This window comes from Curcuma longa, chromosome 21 (assembly GCF_044706935.1).
Source record: "Curcuma longa cultivar G26 ecotype Majalengka, Jawa Barat chromosome 21, ITB_CL_G26_1.1, whole genome shotgun sequence".
NCBI classification, from domain to species: Eukaryota; Viridiplantae; Streptophyta; class Magnoliopsida; order Zingiberales; family Zingiberaceae; genus Curcuma; species Curcuma longa.
In genome coordinates this window covers 8,916,692-8,941,064 of record NC_133881.1, presented here as the reverse complement: position 1 = coordinate 8,941,064, position 24,373 = coordinate 8,916,692, and the positions used below count along the sequence as shown (strand labels likewise).

General features: G+C 35.3%; 1 protein-coding gene across 2 annotated transcripts; it reads right to left on the bottom strand.

Annotated features, from left to right (window-relative positions):
* Positions 1-23,190, bottom strand: LOC141815264 (diacylglycerol kinase 1-like). 2 transcript variants are annotated; one of them, XM_074703185.1, is made up of 13 exons: positions 23,087-23,190; positions 21,900-22,102; positions 21,673-21,795; positions 21,411-21,539; positions 21,172-21,257; positions 16,361-16,484; positions 16,150-16,198; positions 15,442-15,524; positions 14,751-14,818; positions 2,109-2,183; positions 852-939; positions 668-784; positions 1-472 (listed from the first exon to the last, which is right to left on the bottom strand). In XM_074703185.1, the coding sequence occupies exons 2-13, from the start codon at positions 22,098-22,100 to the stop codon at positions 149-151; spliced, it is 1,467 nt and encodes a 488-aa protein (XP_074559286.1). In that variant the 5' UTR covers positions 22,101-22,102; positions 23,087-23,190; the 3' UTR covers positions 1-148. The 2 variants fall into 2 exon arrangements, with proteins under 2 accessions (XP_074559286.1, XP_074559287.1); XM_074703186.1 differs by lacking the exon at positions 23,087-23,190 and adding an exon at positions 22,900-23,025.
* Between the last annotated feature and the right edge of the window lie 1,183 nt (positions 23,191-24,373).

Genomic DNA, 24,373 nt, shown 5'->3' with positions numbered 1-24,373 from the left:
TTAAATCCAAACGTGTTTATGATTGGATATGGATCAGTTTTCAACAATCACACGATCTCACAATTACGAGATGACAATAAATCAACCCAAATGGACACCACTGCAAGGGCAAATTATAGATATGAAGAGGCAAATCAAATCTGAGAACTTAACTAAGATGAGCAATATCTGTATCCTCAGGGATCTTGAACGTCTCTGCTGCACCAAACTTCTTCCTCCCTCCTTCCCATTCACCATCAGAGTCCTCACTGTCATCCCCATTGCTATGGTGGCTCACTGGTGTCGAAGGATCATTAATGCTTTTGGAGATGCAGTCACGGGTGGCCAACATATTGACCTGCCCCAGATGAGAAATTTCGACAACAACTGTGTCATCATCCTCCGGTAGAGGCTGCTTCCATGGCTCCCCATCAATTCTCATAAATGTGTGATCTGCTGCACCCTTGTGGAACTCAAAACGGATTCTGTGTGCCTGTAGAAAGAAATTTATGATTCATCTACTTAGTATGGGAATACTAAGTGGCGTCAGTTAGTAACATGTTTTCAAGTAGAATCAGTGAAATGTTTAACAGGGCCAAGGCTTATGCTTTGTTAAGAACAATCACTGGAATACTAAATTATAGGTCAGCTACCAAATTGCCCATGGCTTCATAAGATGTAAGTTCACCTGTGCAAGACGAGTTCCATGCCCATTTGGAGCTAGCAAAACGAGCCCGTGCCAGGCATCACGAAAACCAACTACTTCGAGAAGGCCATCATCAACATATGGTCGAGTAAGATCCCTCTGGGAAAAAAAAATCACAAGGTATTTTATGAATCCTATTATTGTTTAAAGTCATAGAGAAACTCACGTCTCTTGTTTTCTTCTGATTAGGAGTTCCCCATGGATTGAGTCCCCCAGAAAAACTGGGCAAATTGAGACAAAGGATTGAACGAATGCTGTAGATACACAAGAAGTATTTCAGTTAATGACATATATTTAATAATTTTCATTTTTCAAAATTTTATGACATAAAATCAACAGGTACACTTTCAAAAAGAATGAAACGTAATTGCAACTCACAAACAACTAATGATAAAATCCAAAAGAAGTTATAAGAAAGTTATTGTAATATCTAAAGCTCCAAGCATGTTGGTCAACGGCTATTGTCTCCTACGAACTACAAATAAAAAATACATGAAACACAAAAACATCATTCAGGAACTGTACTAAGATGTTGCATAGTGGCTCATTCCGACATGTAAAATGGCAATCATATGAACTATGAAGCTTATGAAGAAATTGGGTTTTTATCATTTTGTGCCATTGAAAATGAGAATTAAAAATAAAATTAAAAGAAACCTAGAAACACATCAATCAACTAAAAGAAGCAAAATGTAATTTGATTGTTTTTGCAGTATCTTATTCTAACACAAATAAATGATAACCTTATGAAGGTGCTAATAAAGGACCTGATATATACCAAATGAAACTAACAAAGAAAAAAAATAGAACCAGAAAAACATATGAAACTTTCACTCAATCAAGTGCCAAAAATCTATTTTAATCAGCTGCAGTATTAACCCTCATGTTTCTCTTCTTAGGTATAACAACCAAGATATAGCAGTTTGGTAGAAGCATAGAACATGACTAGCCCCTCAGTAGAGGAAAGACAGTGCACGCACCTAGGGAAAGCTCCTAGATGAATGCCAAGGTACACATGAGTAGCATCCCAAAACCACCGAAAACCACCCCTAAACACCCAAAAGAGGATGTGCTATACATCCGGTCATGCGTAACAAAATCAAGGAAAGTGGTCGCCTGATCAAACTGGTCTACTAGTAGGGGCACGAGTTCTGCCATGTACTACACCAAAACCCTCGCCCCAACAAATAGACTTAATGATCGGAGAACCTCCAAGATGAGTTACCCCGACTGGAGTAGGTTGGGAACATGGTAGGGAGGGATAACTGTTCTTGGAGGCAGCTGCTTTCCTTGATTTTGTTACGCACGACTGGATATATATTTGAGCATTTGATTGGTAGTGAAATATTAGACAAAGACTCTGCTGCAATAGGGCACTAGATTCATGTTAAACTCTGAATTATTTTAAGAGAAATATGTGTACCTATGAGGAACATTGAGATCTTCCCAGTGTCCTGGACTTTTCATGATCTTCACTTTAGCAAGCTGTGCGATATTCCTGCATATGCACATAGAAATTATCAAACAATTTATATTTTCTTACAAAAATGATATTCTAATAAGAAAATAGTCATATAGTTGACAGCTTTTCTTGGGACAATTTGTTCCAAGCATTCTAAACTGTCCCTGTTGGAATACTTAACCTAATTACAAGATACAAACCTTCAATTGAGAGATGTTCTAAAGAGACAATGGATGGAAAATTACTTAAACTCTCCTTATCCATGCATCTGTCCATCAGACGTATTGCTTTATCTGAGACTAGATTGATGACATACATATCTGTTTCCTTTCAAAGAAGGCAGAGTGTCGACATCTATTCCACACTTTAAGAGAAGGCTTTGTAGGAATTTGTTTTGCCAGAGAATCCTATAGAAATTTTACATTATGGGATACCTGATTGGCAAAGATTTCTGCATCCAGAAGTCCCTTCTGAAGTCAACTATCGATTCATACACTGAAACAATAGATAATATATTTGGTCTATTCCATTGCCATGCAGTCTGGTTCTTGTTCTCGGAGAGGTATAGATTAACATAACCTTGTGCATAGTCTGTGACATCCTCCCACAAGATATTCTCTTAATGGTGTCAACCAATCAGCCACATGTTCTTTTTCTCAAGATATCTAGTCATATCCTTGATGGTGACTCCAGGTCTAACTGTGCATATAACATGTCTAGAGATGATCTTTCTAATGTTTGATTGTCAACCTAAGACTCGAGCAAGAAGATGGTACTACTCCAATCTCCTAATTAGTACTCTAGTCCTACCATAACAATATCTTTGATTGAATAAATGTTATGCCAAATACTTGTCCATCCCATCTTTTTCAGACCATGTCCTTTGCTTAAATTTATCTGTTTCTCACTAGGAGGCACCAATCTTAGACTATATTTACTTCAGAAGAAAGAAAGGGTAAGTTAGAGGGAATGAAGAGAGATAAAATTGGCAATTCCTTTAAAGAGAATCTGGTAGGAAAGACAAAGAGATATTTCCTTATAATTATTTAATACGAACAAAGCCATATCTTAAAATAGTAGATGATAACATGAAAGAAAGGCTGCAAATCAAACTCAATAGCAAATTGGAGAATTTGTCCACAAGGAACAAAATGGAAATGAAGCAACAAGAATGGATAAAAATAATTTGAAACTATGACAGAAGGGATGCAAGCCCAAAATTGTATCATGAATAGAAATTAACAAAGTTCTTTTCCTCTACCTCTCACTCTATCTCTCTCCCTATTTCAATATTTCTGCTCTTCCCTCGCCATTACTTCCCACCTCTATCATTGCTTGTTTGCCACTACCTCTTCACTACAAAATCACATGTCCTTAAAACGGCTAACACAGGCTTTGGTTTGTCAGCCACTCCCATATTGGACCCAAAGGAGAATCAAAGGCTCTTCCACCCTTTCTAAGTCTAATCCAAAGGAGACCCTGTGGATCCAATCCTATGCATGCATCTATAACAAATTAGTATCAGAGATACCATGGGCAATAGCTCCCAATTAAGTATGTTTGGTTTTTGAAAGGAAATAAAAGAGAAATAAGAAAAGGATAGAGAGAACATGATAAATTGGTGGCCCAAATCTTGGAAATAACCAAGGAATTGTATTCCACGAATGTTCTACACAACTAAGAACAATGGCAATAGAGTGGTGTAGGAAATGCCCTACATGCTTGAAGACTCAGTTAAGCATGACCACTAATTACTTCACTGAAATTAGCTATGATTAAAAAATAAAAAATAAAAATAATATATGAGTAATTAGTGGTAGTTGGTTGCTATCCTCATAACAATTTCAATGGTAGGATTACGATAAAGGTGTGGACTCCTCAGCCTGGTTTTAGTATTTGTTGTAATGGTTTCAACAATAGAGTTCTTCTTTGCCTATTTCTAGCATTGTATTCAAAGGTTTTAGCATTAGGGTCCCTTTGCTTAGTCTAAGCCAAAGTTTAAAATTTTAAGTCATACTGAAATTTTGATTTCGAACTAGAATAATACGGTTTTGATACTATATCATCATGCTGATACAATTTCAATACTTTTTTCTATTTAAAATATTAGTGTATATTAATTTAAAAATTATTTTTATCAATATTTGATTGCTATAAATGCTCACTCTCAATTTTATATTTTAGATGTTTATTGCTGAGTTCATATTTCAATATTTTCTCTTGAGATAATTGATGTCTATTAAATTTTGCAATAGCTATAGCAATGTAATTTAAAATTTATTTTTTATTGTTGCATATAATAAAATAGTCAAAGGGGAGGCTTAGTGCAATGGTAAAGTTGATGCCTTGTGACAAAAAAATCACAGGTTCGAGTCTAGGAAACAATCTATTGCAAAGTAAGGTAAGGTTGTGTATAATAGATCCTTCCCCGATACCCCATATTAGCGAGAACTTCATTCATCAAACTTTTCTTTTTTTAGTCTTAATCACTTGAAATTTTATTGCAAAGAGATTGAGTCCAAGAACTTACATGTCATGAAGATGGTCTTCGGCTTCATATTGTTACAAATTTAAAGATTTGATGATTATGGATATTACTTATATTATATTTATATAGATGTATAGTAAACTCAATTCTCACAACTTCAAATTATTCTTATAATTTAATGTAATTTTTAACATATTTTAAAATATTTAAAATTTCCAATCTAGTTTAAGAATGTAGATAATATTAAATTTTATATTAGACAATAAAGAGACGATAGTATGATGGTTTTGGCTTATTAATACAATATATACACCATCTAATTCTTAGATAAATGTGTGTTTACTCTATATATTTTTATTTAAAAAATAATTTCTATATTAATTTTATAGTAGCATTATATAAGTCTTCAACTATTGAATAATTTAAGATTGTTACGCAAAAAAATAAATATAATTCTTTTTTTAAAAAATGAACTTGAATTAAAATTGATACATCAAAACATGACACCTTGCTAATACCAAAAGGAATCGTAAATCAAATGAAAGCACTCGTTCTTGCAACATCCTTGTAACATCAACCCCATAGTTCTCCAACACCCAAATCAAATAATTATCCCATGACATATAGTATTGATATTGACGTTTCCGTCCCCGGGGCTATAGTGTCGCGGTAGGACATCCAGGTTGTCACCCAGGCACCCACGGTTCGATCCCCAGCTACGGCGTATTTGCAGGAATTTTCCTCCAAATGAGAATCGCAATCAAAGGATGCTGGACATCTGGGTTGGCCGCTGCGTGCGCTTCCCGATTTACCCTGGTGGCCGGTGGGAAACTTCCGTGGGACTGGGCCGGTCACCCCCAGGGATTTTCCACATGTTTATCAGCATGTCTTGATTCACCACTAGAAGTTAGACTTGTATTGACACCACTAGAATATACAAGTACCGATATAGGATAAGCATAAACATACATACCTGAACTCTAATATGATAGATCATCATATGATGTATTAGAGCTATAATAAGAAGGTTGAGAATATGATAAACTTCAATCGAAATCAATCTCAATTAAATTCTTCTATATATTTCGATAATCATGAGCTTTCTTTTGTCTATCACCCTTATATCAAAATTGATACTAACTCTTAATAGTTCTAGCTCCATGATCATCATCTTGGGTTGCATGTATGTAACCTTGCTCATATGTCCAAGGCTTTGGTGTTGGAATCAAGAGAACATAGGCTTTGGTGTCCAAGGCTTTGGTGTTGGAATCAAGAGAACATAGGCTTCACAACCACCAAGCACATCGCCACTGTCATCACCTCTATGAGTACTTGCACTGCTATCAATATCACTATTATCGCTTCTAACTTCTTGGATTGCAATGATAATATTTTATCAAAAGGTGATAATTTATTCCCATCTTATCATGTTCTTACTCATCAAAGAGCTTTGCCTTTACCTTATCTGTGAACTTTGGTTGTGTTTGGGGTTGGGATGTATATGAATTTATAGGTCAAGATCTAGAAAATTTAAATTCTAAGTCAAAAGTTTCATCAACATCACCTTCCTCACTACATCTCCTCTAGCATGCAATTTTTCAATCTGCTAGGTAAGAAATTGAGATAGTCATGGTGGATTTCCTACTTCATCAAGTAATGCATTCTCAATTTCAACAACGCTGCACCAATCTATCATTGAATCATCCTTAGTCTTGAAAAATCTAATATCAAGTGGATCTACATCATTAGACTGTTGTTCTTCCTTCTCTTCTATTATAGTTCTTAGTTGAAGATATATATTATAGTGAATGTAGATCATCTTCTCTAAGTGATCATAAGAAAGACAATTTTGCATTTTTGTATAAACGAGGGAGAAAGTTATTAATTTCTTTCGCTACCACTTGAAGGCGTTGTCTGTGTGAGAGAATTTGTATTGCAACCTTTTTTAAATTTAGGAGGTTAATCCTCCATATCATAACCATCATTCAATTGTAAGACAAATAAAAATAAAATTAAAATAATATTCATATATGTTAACGATAATTAGTAATAAATTATATTATATTTACCAATATCCATTTTATATTTGTCTAGCACTACAAAAGGATCACCAAAAGAGTCTTATGTCTCAACTTCTATGCTTAACATAAGATCGGGGATTACATATGTCATTTGGGTTCCCCTTGATAAATCCATTTCCATTGTTGCTATAATGGCACGGTCTCCTCGCCATCTAGTATCTCGTAGGATGACTAATGCCATAGTCCCGGCGTCTCGTCGATGAAGGGTATATACTCTGATCATCACGAGGCCCACATGAATGTGGTGAAAACCTGACTCTCTTAGAGCTTGGTGACTTTGTGTAGTAACAAGTGGCAAATCCACTTGTCCATCTTATATGCATAATATGTCTTCTTCCGAGTAATGTTGATATACTCAGTGTCGAGTTGGTCTGTATCCTGCAGAATAAAGGATTTCTGCTGGTACCATTGTTGCTCTTCTAGATCTGGAAATCTCCAATTGTTCTTCCGGATCTAGTTGACTTTCAATTGTTCTTCTAAATCTTCTCTGGCTCGGGACAATCCTTCTTTGCAAATTGTACAGTCGCCTTTGGTTCTGATGGTAGTCACGTATCTGATCTTCCGCCGAAGGTACTTGGACTGTTGTAGTTATTGCTGGTGTTCGTGACGTCATTTCAACTTCTGTTTTTCTGCTTCAAGAATATCAGAAGGATTTTTAAATATTAAAATTGAGTCTTTCTTTTTGGGAATAACAGGTTCACTTCCCAAATTAAGACCAACAAGTCTTTTGGTAAGTTCTTCTATTGATCCTTCTAGTTCTTTGGAAGGCGTCTCTTGAGGTTGTTGTTGTTGCCTCTTCAACTGATTTAGCTGATTCTGCAAGTCTTGTAACAGTTCACCTTATACAATAAGCAGTGAGATTAAAGTATTATTCTGCTTAACTACTGTTTTTAGCAGATCAAAGGTTGATGAATAATCCCCTAGTTTAGCAAAGCCTTTGGCTGGGGTTTCTATTCCGTCTGTTACTTTTAAGACTTTTAAGTAATTTGTGCTTTCGGATTGCTTCGAAAAATCAGTCATCCACTAATTAGCCCTTTTACTTCGTGCAGGATGTCTTCTACCTTCCTGACACTATGCCTTAATTCCTCAATCAGCTTTACTGCCTTTTCTTCCACTAATTTTGGCTGTTTTGAAATTTCAGTAACCAGTTTTCTAATTTCAGCCTTAGTAAGTGGTTTATTTGACACAAAATCTTTTTCAAGATTTCTTAAAGAACTCCGTAGCTGAGCTACTTCCTTCTGAAGATTTTTATTTTCCTCCTCTAGTAAATAAAAATGCTTAAGGGATACTTTTGAAAGAAGACAAACTTTGTCGTGGATTACTCCTATATTATTGGCTAAATCTGCAGGCTCCGGTTTCAAAGTTTCTGCTAGGTCTCAAGGTTTTTGGTTCGGGATTTCTCATACCATTCTCTTATGCTTCGCTCAAATCTTTCAGACATAGGGGCAACATTTACTTACGAATTTTATCCTTACGGCTTAGGGACTCGTAAAACTTTCTCGCTCATCCGACTGGCTAATGACCTCCTCCTAAGGGCTTATGTTGCTCGGCGGCCTTTTGCGATCAGTTAACTTGTCCGATCGCTTTATCAAATAAAATTCTCAGTAAAATACCTCCTTCAAGATTTTTAAATGAAAACATCAACTATTTTGAGGAATATCTTCAAATTAAGGTCTTTAAGCTTACCGCCTTACGCGCTTACTAGCCTTGCGGAACTCCGAACCAAGGATGCTTGTCGGGTCTCCACCTTCTAACCTTGTGATTCTTTCCTCAGGAATAATTTTAGTTTTTCAGGAAAATACTTGCCAATTTGATAAACGAGCATTTCCTTAAAAGAACTTGGCATGATTACCCTTACCTCAACCTTGAATAAAGAAGATTAGCCTGCCATAGAGCTTAGAACTCAATCCAAGCTCTGATACCAAATAAAAGTGGATCGACTCTTTGGGAAATTGAATAAGAAATTCAAGACTCTGCTTAGAATTTTATTCCCTCCGAAAAGATTTTACAACGGAATCGGAGACTTAGAAGCAAAGGACCTTGAAAGGTTAGTATGCTACAATACTAAAGACCTTGTATCTTATATGAATACATACAAGGAATTGGCAGCAAAAACAGACAGCGCATTTATGAATGAAGAACTGCCAAGCAAATTTTACAAGAAAATGCCTCCGCTAATTGGTGAGTATCTGGAGAGGAAATTTCAAGAAAAGTTTAAAGGAAATACTAAACCTTAATCAACCCAACCCATTAAAACCTATACACCCGTAGCTAGACTTGAATCCATCAGAATATTGCTAGCCTATGTAGCCCACAAAGGATTTAAAATCTACCAAATGAACGTAAAGTTTGCATTCTTGAACGAGTTCATTAAAGAAGAAGTCTATGTAGATTAACCATCTAGGTTTGAAGATAACGACTATCCAAATTATGTCTTCAAACTCAAGAAAATCTTATACAAGTTAAAATAAGCACCTAGGGTCTGGTATGAAAGATTATCAACATACCTAATATCTAAGAATTTTAACCAAAGACAAATTGACCCTTTATTATTTGTTAAAGTCATAAAAAAAGGACTTCTTTATAGTCCAAATCTATGTAGACAACATCATTTTCGATTTAACTAACACTAAATTCTTAAATGAATTTGTTGAACTAATGAAAAATGAGTTCGAAATGAGTTAGGTAGGTGAGTTACACTTTTTCTTAGGGTTACAAATCAAACAGACTAAAGATGACAACTATATTTATCAAACTAAATAAGTTATAGACCTAATAATTAAGAAATTTGACATGGAAAGTTCAAAAGAAATCTATATTTATCAAAATAAATATGCTAAAGACCTAATTAAGAAATTTGCATGGAAAGTTCAAAAGAAATAAAAATACACAGCAACAAACATAAATATTGATAGTGACCTAGAAGAAAAACAAGTAAAATTAAAATACTATAAGAGTATAATAGTTAGTCTACTATACCTACTACAAGTCGACTTGATATTTTATTTACAGTTGGTATGTGTACTAGATATCAATCAAATATTAAGAAATCTCACCTAACATTAGTAAAAAGCATACTTAGGTATGTTAAGGGAACACTAAATGTAGGAATGTGGTACTTTAAGAGTAATAACTTTGAATTAGTAGAGTACTCTGACTCAAACTATGCTGATTATAAACTAGACAGAAAAAGTACAAGTGGAGGATGTCCATTTTTGGGTTCATGTCTAGTCAGCTGGTGTAGCAGAAAGCAACAATGTATTGCACTATCTACTACTGATGTAGAATACATAGCAATGGGAGAATGTGTTGCATAATTATTTTGGATGATGCATATATTAACGGACTTTAATCTAAAATACCACAATACTAAAGTCTTAATTGACAATGTTAGTTCAATCAACTTGATTAAGTATCTAATCCATCACTCTAGAACTAAATATATAGAAGTCAAATACCATTTTATTAGGGACCATGTCACTAAGAGAGAGATTGTACTTGACTATATGGAGTCCAAATCAAACATAGCCAACATCTTTACAAAATCCCTCCCTGAATTTGAGTTTAGCACACTCAGAAGACAAATTAGGAATGTGCTTAGTAGACTAAGTTTCAATTTTTAAATTATATTTCTATTACAAATATTTTCAAAACTCATGATTTTCCAATCTATTATTACTAATATTTTCAAAAATTTTCAAAGTTGTTTACTGATCATTTTTGAAAAACTTAGTTTCAGAAAAATATTTTCAAAATTTTGATTTCAAAATTAAAGGAAAATATGGACTTAGCTAGGCACTCGCAGTATAAATCATGCACATGTAGATTTAGGTTAACTGCATCTCACAAAGCACACTAGATATAACTTGTTTGTGTATTGTGAAACCTAGAACGGTATGAGATGCATAAGGTAAATGTGTAGATTTTAGATGCTTATGTCAATGCATCAAAACAAAACTGTCCTAAAAATATGTACAAATATGAATTAAGTTAAGTGTTCCTTCATAGTAAAAGACTAACTGGAAAAATACACTTGACTAACTTAGTGAAAACTGTTATCTTCTGATAGTCAGCTAGTAACAATAAGTTAGACATATGACTAAGGCTGAAATTTTTTTTGTGTCTAAGTATTTTTTATATATTATATAGACATCATGCTTGGACTCAAATCCAAATCTTATTCTAATTGATTTTCCTCAATAGTTATTTTTAATTATGTCAAAGGGAGAGAGACAGTATAAGTTTAAATTTCAAGAGAATACAAGTTTAAAATTCAAAGTAAAATTTTTCAAAGTTTGAAAGAGTACTTTAAAGTTTTCAAAATTTCTTTTGAAAAATTGCTTTTTCTCATTTCAAAATGGTTCTCTTGTAAAATTGCTTTCTTTGGCAAATGTTCAAAATTTCAAAAATCTTAATCATTTTTAAGAAGAAGCACAATTTTTGCAAAATATTTTTGAAATGTTTTCAAAATCTAAAATGTTACTTAGATGATTCTTAGACCGAATTGACACATTGAAAAGAACCATGTCAAGTTCAAGGGGAGATAAAAAATTTGCTTTTAAAATTTTTTTCTAAGTATACCTTAATTTCAGGGGAGGTACTGAGATAAGGGAGAGTCGGTGTTTTTGAGTTGGAATTTCTTTATGACTTTACTTTTTAAAAGAAAATTTATACTTAACTTGGAACAGAAGTTGTCATAATCAAAAAGTAGAAGATTGTTGATGCAGGGAGCACCAGATGATCGAACTAGGATTTTAATAATAAAAAAGGATTCAAGTTAAGCTTGTGAAGTTGACTAATGAACTGAACTGAGTGTGCAGGTAGCATAGGAAAGTTCTAGTTGCAGCTAGACAAAGGAAGTCATAGTCAGGAAAACTAGGTAAGGAAGTACTGATCAGGAGGACTGAATAAGGAAGTTCTAGTTAGGAAGACTTGATAGATCAGAGTACCAGGGGGGAAGTTTAGACAGGTCTGGAGGACCGGACGTCTAGCGGTGGAAGTTCTGAGGGTCGAGAGTCAAAAGCTGAGCAAAAGTCCAACAAATCTGTAGGACTGGGTTGACAAAGATAAATTCTCCTAAAAAGAGTGGGTAAGGACATGTTCTCGGAAAGAGAACAGTAGGCATCGGTCTGATCTAGAATTTTATTAGAACCTAAAAGTCAAAACCAGAAAGTTTGCTAAAACTATCAAGTTTCTGCTTTTATTTTTTGGACTAACCTTGTAATACAGGAAAGGAAGAATCGGAACTCTGGGTTCCAGGCACCCCTATCTGGATCCAAGCGATTGGACGGTCTAGGCGCCCGAAAAGGATCCAGGCAATCAGACGTCAACAGATCAGGCCAGCTAGGCAGATGAGGTGGTAAGTTTCCAATAGTCGAGACACCTCAACCTCCAGGCACCTGAAAAGGCTCTAGGCGCCCGGATATGGATAAGGCGTTACGGAGTCAAAGTTGATCCGGCAATCTCCACGTCAGCATCCAGGCACCCGAAAGGGATACAGGCGCTCAGAAGATGTCAAATCAGCATCAGAAACGGATCGATGGGATGACGTGGAGGTGCCCAGTAGGAGTTCTAAGCGCCCGAATCGGCCTTATATGCAGTTGCGGGGGAAACCCCTAGAAGCTACAATTTACGCTACTACAATGATCTTCTAGCGCAACTAGCACATTCGAGACGCCGTCGTAACGTTGAGGAGCTGCACCGACTTCTGCATTAACCTTCTATCTTTTCAGTTGGTAATTTTACATTCGCTTTATTATACTTCAATTCTTAGAATGGTACAAGTTTACTGTTCCTAACATCTTTTGTAAAAGCGAAAACTTTCTCTCGTAAGAGGGGAATTTAATAGTGAATTGCCCATTGGAAACAGTCTGAGATTGTGGACCTTGAAGTAACAGCCTATGGCTGTGAACCAAATAAATAAAAGTATTAACTTCTTTCTGTCTGCTATATTTCGTACTCTAATTTTTCCGTAAGTTTTCCGAACGAGTGAAAAAACGACGAACGCGCTATTCACCCCCTCTTTAGCGCTCAACTCGATCCTACATATATATTTATTATATTATTATTATTATCACATTTATATAATATAACATTACTGGTTTATAATAAGTTTATAATATTATTGCATATTTATATTATAGTGATGTAATTAAGTATATCACTTATATATATCTTATAATAATTTATAGCACTAATATATATTAATTATTTATAATACTTTTATAAATTTATATCATTCGATTTTAATATACAACAACAACCAAGTTTTATCCCACTATGTGGGGTCGGCTATATAGATCCTTATTTGCTATTGAGCTCTATTCCCTACTATATCATTATCTAATTTAAATAAATTTTATCTTTTTTATTATTGCTAACCAAGTCTTTTTTTATCTTTCTCTTCCTCATTTGATATGCATATTTGTCATAGTTTCATATCGTCTAATTGGAGCATTTATTGGTCATCTAATTACATGTTTGTACCATCATTTGATTTTAATATAATAGTTTTAATTAAAACTATTATACTAAAATTCTTTTCCCCAAAATTAGTAATCTCTTTTCTCTTGCCGATTTCCTTCTCTATTCTTCTCCTCAGGTTGTCGCTAGTCGTGATTTAGTTGGACAATTACAATTTAGTCTACGTCTGTCGACTGACCATCTCTCCTCTCCTCCATCACTCAAAATACATCAAATTATCAAAAACTTACCTATGCACATTGCTATGAGCGAAGAGTCATCACCGTCCTCATCGTTGCTAATCTTTCTCACTGATCAACGTATATTACTGATGGGTATGTTTTTGAGCATTATAGTCCTACCCTTTAATTTACCGTGATCGACAGAGGTTTTTACCGTGAACGACAGAAGCAATCAATTCAATTCCTTTTTGTCACGCTTTGTACCGGCGGCAAGCATAGGATTTTTGCATAGCTATTAGCACATTTGTACTGATAGAGTATCAACATTATTCCTATACTAGAATAGTAAAAACTGCCCATTTCGGGTGGTACGTGTCAGTATCGAATTCCTTGGTTTAAGCATTATATTGTAGCATTTGATGATAGGTTTCCCTCTGTGTAGTTTTGATATTATTTCCAACCATACTCCTTTAGTCATTGCGTCACCAAAATTACTCATAGACTCCCTTATAACATTACTTGAAGACATCAAGTGCATAGAATATCTCTTACAAATTGGGATCCACTAGAAAAATTGTACGAGACATAAATGAACCTAGAAATTAGGAGAAATAGAATGTAGCAACCTAAACATTCCACTAATTAATATTAACAACTAATTTTCTAAGATTTTCATTTTCAAAGAGAACTAAAATTTTGAAGAAAGGTAGAGAGAAATCAACATAGAGATGAGTGAGAGATAGCCAACCTCCCCCTTGGAGGAATAGCTCTTTGGAAAACCTTAACCATAAATGGTAAATGGTTGCCTTTGATACCATGTAGAAATTAGGGAAGCTAAAATAATTATATTGCATGATTATTTAGTAAAGTATACTTATATATATCTATAGATTTAACATAAAATTGCTAAATATGAACAATTCTATCTAACAAGTAATTCTAGATAGACACAACCATTAGACTAGGTTATATTTACAATTTTATCCAACAGAATCAAGTAACTCTATCTGATTAGTGAACGTTAATGGTACTAAAGTAATTTAATTTGTAACTTTAGTTGCTAAACCAATTCTCCTAAGTGATCCTTGCAAAATATGAGCTGTATCTAGCCTCCTCTCTCAGGAGTCAGGAGATTCCATTTAATAAGCCAAATAATTATTTACTTCTCAATTTAGTACAAGAGCACCCTAACATATGGCATATCACTTGTTATTCTTCTCCTTTCTATATGGATATAATGATGCTTACCTTTTTATACTTGATCAAACCAAAAGATAACTTGCAAATGAACTCTACATTCCTGCACTGCAACCTAGAATAGCACTAACTTTTCTGTTGTGAAACTGAACATAAAACTACAGCTGCAGATATCAACCATTCTTGAACTTACCTTGAAGAAGGGTGAACCAGAGAAGCAAAAAACCACCCCTGTGTGCACCCAAGTTTAGCATATGTAGTCTGTACAAAGACATTCAGCACTTTAGCCAGAGGACCAATAGTTTAGTTCATATGCAATTTAAACTCTCCATGAATTCATGGAATCCACCATCACAATGAAATATTACAGAGCAACACAACAGAGACTTCCATTATGTGTTTCCCTTACCATGTTTCGTGCCTAAGAAATCTCATTTTATAGATTGAGAATTACATATTTGCGATGACTATAATGTGATATGGCAAATCTTTTCTTAAGACACTTCCAATGTATTTGTCAGAAACAAGGAAATCGCTTTATTAGGAATATATCTTTTATGTTTATCCCCTAAATTCTTGTGCAAATTTCTATTATGCTTGTTTCTGACCTAACTATGTGAATTTGGCTAAGTGAAAGTAAATGTCAACAAGTTGGTGGTGGGTATAGGGGTTTTAAGAAAGAGCATACTCTAGAGATTGGAGGGATAATAACAAACATTTACATGGTAAGGTTAAAAAATTTAAACCATGATTGCCCACATCATAATGCTAGCAAAAATAACCGCAGGTAATATGTATGTTACAATGTTTACAAATAATGGGCATCTATAGAAGAGTTGTAGATAGTTTTATGAGGTTATGACAGAAAAGGGTAAAAGCAGTACCTGATTAACTATCTGGTTCTTAAATTTTTCAGGGTGTAGCTTCCGCTCAGAATGAAATGCATATGATACTTGGGCATCCATTCCTGAATACAAGTATGATACATCATATACATATACATCATATACATGGGCCATATTGCATTCATCTTTAATTAAGATAAAAGAACAACTATTTGTCCTCTATTAAAGTAAACAAAGATGGGTATGCCAACAAGCCACAAATATATCTTCATTCACATGATGTAACAGTACAGTGACACTTCAGAACCTGCACTCATGTTTCTTGGACTGCCTAAAGCTGATTCTACTTCTAGTCAAAGTAGTCAAAGAAAGTACAAACAAAAGAATAAATTATGAATATGAAAGTTTAATCATGAGAGTAAGTTTCTGCTATAGACTCCAAAGAAATATATTTTTTAAACTAGTATAGCATTCTTCCCTGAACTCTGAAGCATAGAAAGAAAATATATAGCAAACGCCAGAATAGAGGACAGACAATCAACTTATGGAAGACCAGACAAGAAGAAAGTCATAATGAAATATAGAAAGTATAATGTTATATTCATGTCAAGTGCATAAGTAGAGCCACACAATCTAGGAAAATTTTACCTTCATAGTATGCACATACTAACCAATTTGTCAACTGCTTAATCTTTATGCAATCAATTAGTGATCAGTTGCATTTTTATAAATTAGAAATTTTCTTACCCATACTGAAGTAGTTCCAAAAACCACCACGAAAAGTATGATAGCCTTCCTGAAGAAAAAAGTAATAGTATTATAAACATAAATAATACTATCTCATACACTCAGTCTTTGAGAAACATCCATATTGCTTTGTGATGTTATTATGGAAGTATAATAATTCTAAATCCACAAACAATCACTAGGATAAGAAACAATAATTAATTTTCCTTACCATATTAAGTGAGTCTGAGCTTGATACACGCTGAAATGCATGAAGGGAATGTGGTAATTCAAGCGGAGCAATTGGATCACAGGTACCCTTCATGGGAGCTTTCATCCTCAGAACAATATGCCAGCTTAAATAAACCATAGAAGCAATAATTCAAAAACCCTTGCTCTTCAAAGTCAAATATTTAAATGACTATAGATAAAATGTTTGCACCCCCAACCCCTAAACAACTAAAGGATCAAAATCAAACAATTAACATCATTAATTAGGTTAAAAATAACTATAATTCCCTGTTAATATAGATTTCTAATCATGGCTTTTCTGTCTAAAATATACAATGTCACAATACATACAAGAATATGAATTGCACCTTTTATACACCAAGACCACTTCTGATCATCACCACTTTTAATTGACTAGCTAATGAGCACTCTTATCACTGAAATCACCCTTAGCCAATTTTAGCTCTTAATCTATTGCAGAATCATGGTTATGGTAAAGATCCATGCATGCGTCACTCATGAAAAAAATTTTAAGTTCCAATAAAAAGAAGAGGAAAAATGTTTCATTTTCCGATTTAATAGGTTAAAAGTTGAGGACAAGTAGCCAATCATATAGATAATTTCATAAGGTACACAATTGATAGAGAGATTCACATGTTAGAGTTAGCAAAATTTTGAGAGTATACAACATGAAGGGAAAATAACATGCACATTTATGCCCACACTAAAGGATGTCACATGAATCATTCGTATAGAGGAACAAATATGATTGCATGCCATGGTAGACCAATGTATGAACCAAATCTTTGTAAAATAGAAACTTTCATAAGTACTTAAAAGTGAGCAAAACAGAATGCTGGTTAGGTATCACTAGGGAAATTCCTGAAACCCTCTTTTTCAAGGCAAGGAAGATTGTAGACCTCTTATTTGGGATTAACCCAAAATAAGATGATCAAGGAAAGCTCCTTTCCTCATTATTAATATTTAAGCAAGGAATCATTCAACAATCAGGTGAATAAAATGATCAGCACGAAACTTTGTAGTATCACAAACTAAAATATTGAACAGGATACTAAAGACCAAATTAACTGTTGTCATTTCATTCCCCTTGCTCTCATCTGACTCTTTACCATATTCAATGACCACTCATCATGAGATATGATCATTGTTTAATTTTGCATCAACCGCACTATCACAGAAATACGAACATCCTTATCACTTTTGCCAATTGTGTTTCTGACCACCTAATCTATGGATATGTACTAGAAAGTAAATTATTAACCTGGCCTAAATTGTATTACGTGTTCATGTAGATTTTATAATAGAGTATTAAAAATCAAAACGCAACATTATGATAAAAAAACTGGAAACTAGAAGAACCTAACAGAAATGATCAAGCCATGGACCAAAACTTTGAAATGGTAGGTCGATATTGTTCCAAAACAATGACAAACTTATTAATAAAGTAGAACTTGAAAAAACATGCACAATGAACATAAATCTAATGGTAGCAATAGCACTATTTCATTCTGCTGACCTATACGGACCTACTCATTAGTATAATGCAAACAGAGGGGTTCAAACTTAAAGATTTAAAAGATTACATTGGAGCATGTTCAAATAATATTGTTTTGCAAGCACTAAATGGTTCAAATTAAGAACATCACAGCTCCCAGAAGTTTTATCAAAGAACCGTGCATCATTTATTCTTCCAAGTTCCAACCAATCAGTGAGAAATATAGAATGAATAATCAATTGAAATAGATATAACAGCATAACATGAGATGTGATCATCTAGCAATGAATGAACAGATGTATCTAATTTCCGATAGGTGTGCCACTGAGGGAACACATAGAGGTTCCCAAAATACCCCACTTGGTGTTTAAACTTAAATACAGACGTGGTAGCAATAACACTATTCCATGTTGCTAACCTATACGGACCTATGCATTAGTAGGGTTCCAAACTTAAAGAATTAAAAGATTACATCGGAGCAGGTTGAAATAGCATTGTTTTGCAAGCACTAAATGGTTCAAATTAAGAACATCACAGCTCCCAAAAGTTTTATCAAAGAACCATCCATCATTTATTCTCCCAAGTTCCAACAAAACAATGAGATATATAGAAGGAATAGTCAACTGAAATAGATATAACAACATAACATGAGATGTGATGATCTAGTAATAAATGAATAGATGTATCTGATTTCCCATAGGTGTGCCACTGAAGGAGCATATAGACACCCCAAAATAACCCACTTGGCACCATCATCATCGTTATCATCATCACCAACCCATGCTTGTTCCATTTATTAGTGGCTGATTACATGAATCTTATATCTCCATTGTGCTTGGAGCTTTATACAATACTATCTCACTAACAATATTCAAATTAATAAATTATATTTACTTCATGAACTAATGTTTTCTTTGTCTCCCTCTACCCCTTGCACCATCCAGTCTAATACTTTTAACTATATAATCTAATAGTTTCCTTTTGATATGTCCATACCATCTCAACCCACTTAAATCTCTAAGATATTCTATTTAAATAAGGACTAGGAAACATGGTTTAAAATTTTGAGCCGTATTAGAGTTTCAGTTTATGGCCAGAAAGATATGATTTCGATATCATATCGTGTCATGCGATACAGTTTCAGTACTTTTTTTAAAATAAAATATATTAATTAAAAAATATTATTATAATATTTGATTACTATAAATACTTACTATTAGGTTAAACTAATATTTTAAAAATTAAAATTGAGTAAAAATCAATTTAGGATTAATTAAAATCTAGACATAATGATTAGGATGAAGTAGGTTTAAATTAAATTGAATTTAATTTATTTTAATCAGTTTAAGGAGGAAATGTTTTCTGATGTATTTAAGGTGAAAAGAAATAAGAATAAAATTAAAAATAAATAAGAATAAAAGGAATAAAAAATTTAAAATAAGGCGTAGAAGGAAAACGAATTAACTAAAAAATATTATAGTTAAAAAAGTTAAAATTGAAAAAACTACCTAAAAAGAATTAATTGATAAAAAAGATAAATAATAATAATAAATTGAAAAGAAAAAAAACTCAGCCTCCCGCGAGACCTTCGCACTTCCGCTAGGCCTCGCGCAAGGTGTTCATGAGGCTGCAGAGCCTTGCACGAGGCGTCCTCCAAGCCACGAGGCTTCTGTGCAGTCATATGGCTTCATGCGAGGCCTCCATGAGGCTGCGAGGTCTTCGCTTGACCATGGGGCTCACACGATCACGGGGCCTCGCATAGCCACAAGACCTCGAGTAGGGCGTGCATGTGTCAACGTTATGTCGGTTGGAGGGCGGAATGATATGTTTCACCCATGTCGCTCTATACGATACGAGATTTTAAACCATACTAAGAAGTATTTCTAAAGGAATAAATAGAGAGTCAATAGTTGGCATTTGATAACCACTTAGAGAGATTTAGTTTTTAGAGATGCAAATGGAAAAGTATATATGAATGGACATTAACAACCATGCAGTTTTTCATTATCATTAGTATCTAAATAACACTTAGCAATATAATTGAGTCCATGCAAAGGAAATTACATAATGACAATGTTACAACAGACTACAAGTATATTAAAAAAATAAATTAATAATGTGGGTTGAGGGGCACTTTTTTTTGCTAGATATCTATTAATGTTCTACTAGTAACATATTCTTGCAGAGCTTTAATGTAGGATAAGATCCATCTAACCAACTCCAAAAAATAGGGACAAAAAAGGCAAGACTTCATGATAATGTTAATACAAGCTCTACTACCTCACACATTTGCAAAAGCAGTTAATTTTGAGGCAATACCTCAATACCAAGTAAAATCATTTTTTAAATGATGAGCAACATGCAGAATAATAGTGAAAGTTTAAAGGGAGAGGGAGAAGGAAACAAGAAGAAAGACTAAGTTACAATTGTATGGATGATGCTTATATCTCAATCATAAAAGAATGTAATGTGCATTGGAGTATTCGCTATGCTGAAATATCAACTTTTCTTCTATTAAGATTAAAAAAAAATCTGAGCATTTTTGTGTCAACCAGGGATTGAAATTTCGAGTTGAATCGCATGATACCGGCGAAAATTTTCGTCCTGTGCCACGAACCGGCACCGGCACAGCACAACGGTTCCGACCGGGAGACGCCTCCGGAGGCGTCACTCAGGCACGGCACGCCTCTGGAGGCGTCGCGCGGCCTCGACGACACCTCCGGAGGCGTTGCTCAAGCCCGGCGACGCCATCGGAGGCGTCGTGCGGGCCCGACGACGCCACCAGAGGCATCGCGCGGGCCCGGCGACGCCTCCGCGCACGGGCCGCGTGCGACCGGGGGCGTGCAGTCGCAATTTTGAGTTTTTTTAAGATTTTTTTAACTTAAGATTTAATTAAGGTTTTAATAATCAATTCCTAACTATAGTTAGGGATAATTTAAATAGCTTTATTAAAATTCATAAAATTATCTTATTATTTTTTAAAAATATTTTATATTTTATTTTTAAATACTTAGATTAAATTTTTTATTTTATTTTATATTTTAAAAATATCGAAACTATACCGGCACGGTACGATACGGTACTGAAACGGTATCGTTCTAGTCCGGGATCCGAAACCTCAGTACGGCTCGATATTTTAAACTTTGGTGTCAACCCAAATGTGTAATGTGATGATAAGTATCCTATGTGGTTTTCTTTTTGAGAGTAAGCATCTTAAATAGCTTGTAAATTTGATCTTAAGGACCCAAGTAATGTATGAAAGTTAACCTCCCTAAAATTGATGACTGCAAATATACCTATCAATTTTCATCTCCTTTGCTTCCTTGACTTGATTAAGGAAAATTTTCACTGAATGATGGTCTGTACCAGGGTTCTTCTTTCCCTGCCATGTGATAAGGTGATTGCAATTACAATTTTGTTTTGAAAAATGATGCAATCTTGCATGAAAAGTTAAAAAGATAAGAAAATAGTTTCATAGAATTAATAATATTATTTGATGATTTCTTCCAAAGAAAAAAATAAATAATTGACCTACCCAACCAAATGAGAAGGGAAGATTGTTTCCTGTTCCCAAAGGCACAGTGGCAATTGGAGGTGGCTGAACAAGTTTAAGATCACAAACTACACCAAGAAGCCAACCAGCTGTACCATCGCCACCTGCAACCTAACATACAAGTTGCTTCTCAACAAAATGAGCGAAAAAAAGAGGAAGGGAGCATAAAAATGAAGAATATGATGAGAGAAAAATAAAATACTTGAGATAGTGTGATCTAAGATTTGCTCAATGTTTCACTCACAATTAATCTCAATTTCTTCTCAATATGCTCAGCAAGCCTATCACCCTCAGACTTCAGCTTCTCAAAGTTGGCATAAAGATTGTACAGAACTTTATCAGGAGCCTCCTCACCCAGATCAAAAACCTGAAATAGACAGTTGGATAGTTGGTACAAAAATCTTCTGTTAATTGTGTTTCTTCAGATGGATGCTTTCTTTCTTCCGACAACTAGCCTAAGACTTTAAGTACCTGAACTTTATTGAGAAGCTCACGATATGTTTTAATCAAATCACCTCCTAGCTGACCACCACTTCTGGAATTGACAAAAACAATAACAGGACATATTGGTTCTTCTGCAACGTCTTCCCTTTCTGATTCTGGTACTAGTATGTAACTAGGGATATAGAAATCTCGCAATGGAAAGCACAAGTGAGGACTACCTTCTTCCATACCTGAGAATAAACAACAATCATTTAATCATTGACAATATCTTCGTCAATGAATATCACCACAACAAGAAATAAAATGTAGTATATGAGATTTAAGATTTTGTTAAGGAATAAATAGAAAAAATGAAGCAAGGGGCAATAATTCTTTGAGAATGAAATTTATTGAAGTGATACAAGGAATAGATGGAGATCTAGGAAGAACGGTGATAGAATAACCATGAAAATTAGATCAGGAGTGAAGTTATTTCTGTTCATTTGGTAGACGCAGTTTAGATGTAGTGACTACTGCACGCGCGTATATATATATAGATTTCAAGACCGGAACATCATCTCGTCAACGAGTGATTCAATAACCCTATTTGAAGATGATATAATCAACATGAGATGAAAAAAAATAAAACTAAAAACTATCACCAAATGCATAACACTAATGCAATTATTTCTTTACCATACACCGCTTTAACGTAAAGATGATAGATTGTGATTCATCAAACTCAATTGAGTCAAAGTTTCTCCCTTTGAATGGCATTTGATCAGTGCCATGATTAAGACTCCAGAATCTTTTTTTCCAGATTCTGTCTCCTTATCAAAAATATTGTCATGATATAGAAATTTCAACAAGAGGTTCCAACGTACCTGGCACACGCCAGCGAAATCGTTTCTATCAGACCCAAGAAAACATTTGGAGAAATGGTGAGAAAGAATAATCGAAAACAAACAGCGTTGACTCACTTCGCAAAAAAAAAAAAAAAAAACGACGGCTTCTGCTTTCTAAAATGCACACTTAACGGTAGATTAACCTATCCCCGATGGACCGCGAGGATTCCGGATGAAGATCAAGAGTTGATCCAATAACCATCTTGAAACCTTAAATCACGAAAAAAATTCTTTTTTTTTCTCCCTCATCAGGTCGAAAACCCAAAGAGTGAATCCGGAATCCGCATCTACATAGGATACTCATAATGAAAGTGATTCAAGAAAGATCACCGGAAGAGAAAACGCTCTGACGAAGGATCACAGAGATCTGAGAAACAACAGAATGCTCAACGCGTTCGATTCTTTCTCGTTTTCAATGATTGGATCCGAAGACTTTGACCGACTCGATCCGGCATTTAAGGCAGAAGCCAGCAAAATGCATTGGCCGATCGGGTGGGTTCGTGGCATTAGAACATTGGCCATGGCGGAACTGATCTAGTTAATATCCGTCGTCGGTGTCCAAATAAAAGGTTGGACTGCGAACCGCCGTTCCCTTCGTGCGAAGAGTGAAGTCGTTGCTTTTCCATTTTTTTTTGAAGAAAATTTTATTTTGACATAAAATTTTAAGAAGTCCAAATAATTTTTTTAAAAATATATTTAACTTTCTTTTATAAACTCGTTCAAGAATATAAACTTTATATCAATATTCATTTGATATAGATTCTTCATGGATTGTATACGTTAGTAACTGTTCCCGTCAAGAACCTCTTCTGGGCGCACACGACACTTCCTCAGGGGCACTGTGCGGGAAAACGGCTGAGACTGGCTGACGATCGCCGGAGGCCTGCAAACACAGACACCGTGAGATGGACGGCCGGCGGGACCGGCGAGACCACTCCGATGCTTAAGTCAGCGGTAGCAGAAGAGAAAACGAGAATGGAAGAAGTGAGGAACTGTGAGCGTACCTGGCCCCTTCACAGGGGCTCGCCTTATATAAGGGAGAGTCGGGCCGTACCACGGGCAAAGCAAGGTGAACCTTACCTTGAAAGTACTCTCCGTACCTGAGAGGGGTGCTGTCTTTAATGAGGAAGTACACTGTTGACAGTGGAGTACGTCTAGACGGCGCGTGGCCATACCCAGCGGCGTGTTTGTCAGATGGAGTGGTCAGTAGGACAAGAGAGGGAGTGGTCAGTGACAGGAGGTACGATTCGGCCCCGACTCCTTGGGTCGAGTCGGGTGCGCTGCTCAGTCGGGCTATCCGGGAATCGGCTCGGTAGGGTATGCTCGGATGGGCGTCGGTGTCCTCGGCTCCGAATGCACCGGGCTATCGGGCTGGGATGTAGACCTCTCGGGCGGTTACCCGGGTGGACCTGGATCCGGGCCCCAGTGCTTCGACCGACTGCTCCCGGATGATTGACTCGACTCGGCCGTGTCTCTCGGTCGGATCCGTGCCCGTATCCTTACGACCGTAACACTAGCCTTCCCACTAGTCTAGTCGAAGGAGACGTGTGTTCGACTGACTAGACCGAGTCCGAGTCGAGTTGTGCCGGTTGACATTCCTGCGATAGACCGCCAGTG